Source organism: Myxocyprinus asiaticus, chromosome 10 (assembly GCF_019703515.2).
Source record: "Myxocyprinus asiaticus isolate MX2 ecotype Aquarium Trade chromosome 10, UBuf_Myxa_2, whole genome shotgun sequence".
Taxonomy (NCBI): domain Eukaryota; kingdom Metazoa; phylum Chordata; class Actinopteri; order Cypriniformes; family Catostomidae; genus Myxocyprinus; species Myxocyprinus asiaticus.
In genome coordinates this window covers 49,845,414-49,850,490 of record NC_059353.1, presented here as the reverse complement: position 1 = coordinate 49,850,490, position 5,077 = coordinate 49,845,414, and the positions used below count along the sequence as shown (strand labels likewise).

At 38.9% G+C, this 5,077-nt stretch overlaps 1 protein-coding gene across 1 annotated transcript; it reads right to left on the bottom strand.

The window, feature by feature from the left end:
- Positions 1–445: 445 nt before the first annotated feature.
- Positions 446–2,650, bottom strand: LOC127447467 (transcription factor Sox-21-B). Its single transcript, XM_051709357.1, has one exon. The coding sequence runs from the start codon at positions 2,292–2,294 to the stop codon at positions 1,551–1,553; it is 744 nt and encodes a 247-aa protein (XP_051565317.1). The 5' UTR covers positions 2,295–2,650; the 3' UTR covers positions 446–1,550.
- Positions 2,651–5,077: the final 2,427 nt, after the last annotated feature.

Genomic DNA, 5,077 nt, shown 5'->3' with positions numbered 1-5,077 from the left:
TCAGGCCAGCGTGAAAAGATTCAATTAACCGTGGCAGAGGTAATTATCCCTGGACGGTACAAATTAGTTTTGCATAATTGGTCTGAGCCATATGAATTAACTTAAAGCAATAAGCGGCTTTTTGGTTTAAGAACGGCCCCAACATATTCCATCATTTTGTTAAGAGGAAGAAGAAGAACAAAATCTACAAAATGTACAAACTCTTTCCATCTTTCATTCTAAGTCTAATGAGTGTATGATATATCATTTAGAAAATGCATAGCATACATACAAGTTCAAAGTAAGATCAAGTTGCAAGAAAAAACCTCTATTTTGGGACTAAAAGATGCAAAGAAATGTCTGTCCGGAGGTCTAAACGGTTTCGTTTTTCTGGTTGTAGGGCTTAAAAGTAAACTCCAAAGCTTTATCTTCCTTCCTTTTCATGATTTGAGTTGTGATAAATCAGGATTTGGCTCTTGATTACAAAGACTTGCTTTAGATTTCTGAGTAATTCTATTCAGCGCCCGAACAAAAGCGTCCTTTAGAGGATACTTTACACTTCACCTGCTCCGACCAAGTAAAGGCATTCGAGATACAAATCTTGTTCGCCATTCATCAAGAACTACAGAGCAATTTCCTTTTTCCCCCCCTCATATGCTTTATTATATCCCCTTTGTTCAATAAACGAACGATAGGCATTTAAAGTACATATATTTGGAATTATGCAAAACATATAATAACATACAATTTCACTTTAGAGTTAGTAAAAAATAATAATAATAATAATAATAATAATAAAAACCCCGACTGACTTTCTTGAACTCATTTTGACATTGGTCAAATATCTGCATGTCTGCGGACCAGCACCCTAAAATTGGTCAGAAACTTGGGCATGTCCTGTGTGTGTCTTAAATATATTACACTGATAAGTGCTCAAAGATCTCCCTTTTTGTGCAAATATCAAAGGACACGGCATGTCCCACGATCAACAAACAGGGTCATGTTTTCACTAAACAATAAATATTACATACTTCCATGAAACATTATTCGAAACTCAAAATATACACCTGATTTCTAGTCAAACAGCTCCAGATATGATTGAATAAAACTGTACACATTTACAGGAAAATGCAGACAAATTTGGAAAAGAAGACTGCGCGCGATTAACTGAGGTTGACTGAGTTGATTTCCAGAATAAAACATTCATTATTAACTTTTCCAATAGGCTATATGCAATAAGAAAATGTAACTAACATAACAGCATTGACCGAAATGTAGCGGGACAATAGGTTAGTGCACTAACAACTGACGTGAAACCAATTTCAAATCATTATTATTCACATTGATACGGGCAAACTGGCTTCATAGATCTCATTTGACCCGTTCAGCACATTGCCATTAACATCATTCCCCTTCAAAAGAGAGTTCCCCCAATTAACCTTACAGAAAGGCATTTGTTATTATAGTACAAGCACATGTGATAGCCTATCTGATCATTGTATCACATGTGTTAATGTAATTTATTTCACATTTAAAAAAAAAAAAAACTTCTAGCACTATAGCCCAGAGTCTCATAACGCGGCTGCGTACGCAGGATACGGTTCAAGTTGTGGTTTTCCCATTCCGGGTAGTAAAATATAGGCGAGCGGTGGTTGAAGCCCCGCCGATGGCCACGCCGCGCAGTTACAGGGAATCATGTAGCCCGGGTTGCCCGGTGATGGGTGTGAATGCGTATGGGCATGTGTCCCGGTGCCGACACTGCCCGCTCCGGAGAAAGCCGTCGCCGCTGTTGGGTAACCCAGTGGCGACGCGTAGGAAAATGACGCCGGGGAAAGCTCGCTCATTTTGGACCCAAGGTCAAAAAACGAATAGGGGTTCGTAGACATGGAAGGGTTGAAGAACACCCTGGCCGCTGCTGCCGCCGCCGCCGCCGCCGCCTTGTCCGGGTTGCTCATTAAGGACTCGGTGAGCGCTGCGCTGGATAAGCCGCCCACTTTCAACGCCTCGTGTTCTCCCAAGTTATACGCCATCGGGAACGCGAACTTGTCTTTCTTCATTAAAGTCTTTGGCTTCCGCCTGGGTCTGTATTTGTAGTCGGGGTGTTCCTTCATGTGCATCGCCCGCAGACGCTTCGCTTCGTCAATGAACGGCCTCTTTTCGGACTCCGTGAGAAGTTTCCACTCCGCTCCGAGTCTTTTACTGATCTCAGAATTGTGCATTTTCGGGTTCTCTTGGGCCATCTTTCGCCGCTGGGCTCTGGACCAGACCATAAACGCATTCATAGGACGCTTAACGTGATCCATGGCTTTGGACATAATGTTCGTTTCACCAGGTCAGGTAAAAATCCTCGGACAGAAGTGTCCGAGTGTCAGAACTACACAGATTTAACACAGAAAGTCTCACGTCAGGCTCAGTGCTTCATTCTGCCGTCCCTCAAGTCCACATCGAGCGTAATCTGACTTCCCTGAAACATTGTTATATCCTGAAAAGTTGTAGATAATGTCGATGGGATCAATACGAAACTTTCGTCCTCCTCAGCTGTGCTCGCTTCTTGTTTTCCTCCTCACCATGGTGCACCGCTGATGACTTCAATCGAGTGAGCGTCAACCGAGAGTTGCAACATGTGAAATAACTAGGAGCGCCCTGGCAGGTACTGAATAGGCCGTGGGCGCATGCGCACTGCATCTGTCAAACCCCGGGCTCTCCAAAATCCCACCCAGGCGAGAGGACGAGAGTGAAATGATAATCTCACTTTGTTCAGAGTAAAAAGCAATGCCTATCTTGTGTGTTGGCATCGCTAAAGCGTCTACTTTGTGGACAGCAAATACAACAACAACAACAACAAAAAGCTCTTAGTCAATAATTGTAAAGGTTTATTATTATTATTATTATTATTATTATTATTCATAGGTATAATCTGTACGCAGCTGTTGGCCAATGTGGTTGTCTTTTTTGAGAGGCCATTTATTTGCATAGAATGCTTTACAATTCTCTTGTAATTGATTGATAAACATTTTTAATCCATGCTTTTTTTTAGGTTTTCCTAAATTCATAGTGGAATGGGCTGCTCGAATACGCTATAAATTGACGGGGTTTTAAAAAATAATTATTTTATATTTGTATCTCCACTCAAAAGTTAGTAATAAAGCCTAAACATATATATATATATATATATATATATATATATATATATATATATATATATATATATATCCAAATGATAAAGTTATTGAACGTAAATGCGGCGCGTTTTGTCTCACACAACATTTAGTGCAATATATCACAAACTTACATCACACACACACACAGACACACACACACACACACACACACACGCACACACACACATATACATATATATATATATATATATATATATATATATATATAGTTGTCAGCTTTTTGAACGGTCCTTGTTCTGTCTAGACCAAAATGCAACAGAAGTCTTCTTTTATTTATCCGAACATTTTCACTAAAACGCATGCCAATTAATAACCTGAACTAGACAAAAGCATACGGTGTTTATCGCACTAAGATAACTTTTTTCTTTTCCTTTATTTTTCTCCTTTTTCTCCGACTTCAAAGGCTTTTCCGAAGGCAGCGCATCCTGACCCGAAAATGAGTTTGAGGAATACTCCACATGTAATTACAGATATCTGAGAGAGTCCTTGCGTAAAGTGGATTCTGTCCGTATTTTTTCTGTCATTCCATATTATTAAAATGATACGCATAGAGAAGACGCTCAACAAGTAGGAAAATCTTTTAATTGCAAATACCTTTATAGGATTATATGTAATTAAACCTATTGTGGTACAACCCTTTATCCACTTAATATGTAATATTTCATCAATATGTGTCTATTTAAAACGATTTAGAATGCTTTCGCTGTCTAACTGTAATAATAATAAATATTATTATTATTAGGTTATTATTATGATTATTTTAACATCCAACTCGACTCTCAAAGCTTCGAATTAATTTACACAAGTCGGCATCTAATCCAGTTTTATCAGAGATGCCGGCATGATTAATAATCATCCATTTACAAGAATGAGAGCTTTGTTAAGGAACAACGACGATGCAGATAGGGGAAAAAATCATGACCATTTACATTGAAGAAAGTCAGCTGTTTTTTGAAAGACGCAAGCGGCGCTAAATGGTGAGCACATGATTGTTGAAATCTATTGTTTGCCATAAGCCTTGTGTCCTCTCCATTATTCGGCCAAACGTGGCTTCTGAAATGTAATTACGCCTATCGAATGAGATTAATGTTGTACCGTTATGCCTTTATATGCATGCCTTTTGTTTCGACTTCAGTCCAGTGGGTACAGTGACAGATAAGGTGAAGCTGGTGAGATGATTGGCAGCTGCTCAGCCTTTCGTCAGTGTCCAATTCTGGCGTGCCAATGTCTTTCCCGCTCGTTTTTGATGGCGTTTCAAGTGCTCCAGGCGACATCAAAAATATAATCTTTAAAACCGATGCATTCTGTTAAACCCTTCTCAAAACAGTCACATAAACCCCAATATAATCAATGCATAGCATTTCATTGGAGACATTCACAGAGCCTGCAGCCTCCGCAGTGATTTCAAACATGGACATGCTCAGTGGACGATTTGTTTCAAATTCGCACGCTGTGCTTTGTGACCCAGTTTGATAGCAACATCTGGGAGAGTATTTTAATTAAATGAAAAGAGAAATATCTCATTAGCTGCTGACAAGAAACAAACACAAAAATAGGCTACGTGTAAGGAAATAAAGGCATCAAAAGATGCGATGCTTAAATGCTGTATAAAAGTGTTTTATTAAAAGCCTATCATTATTATTAATTGTTATTGTTAATATTATTGTTACTATTATTATAACCACAGGAGGGAATCGTTTCATTCCAAGGTTTTTAACTGGGGGTCCGCAAAGGTACAACAGAGGGTCCATATGGACTTCAATACAAGTTCAGCTCAATCAACAGCATTTGTGGGATAATGTTGATAACCACAAAAATAAATTTATACACGTCCCTTCTTTATAAAAAAAAAAAAAAAAAGCGTAAATGGAGGTTACAGTGAGACACTTACAATGGAAGTCAATGGGGCCAATTTT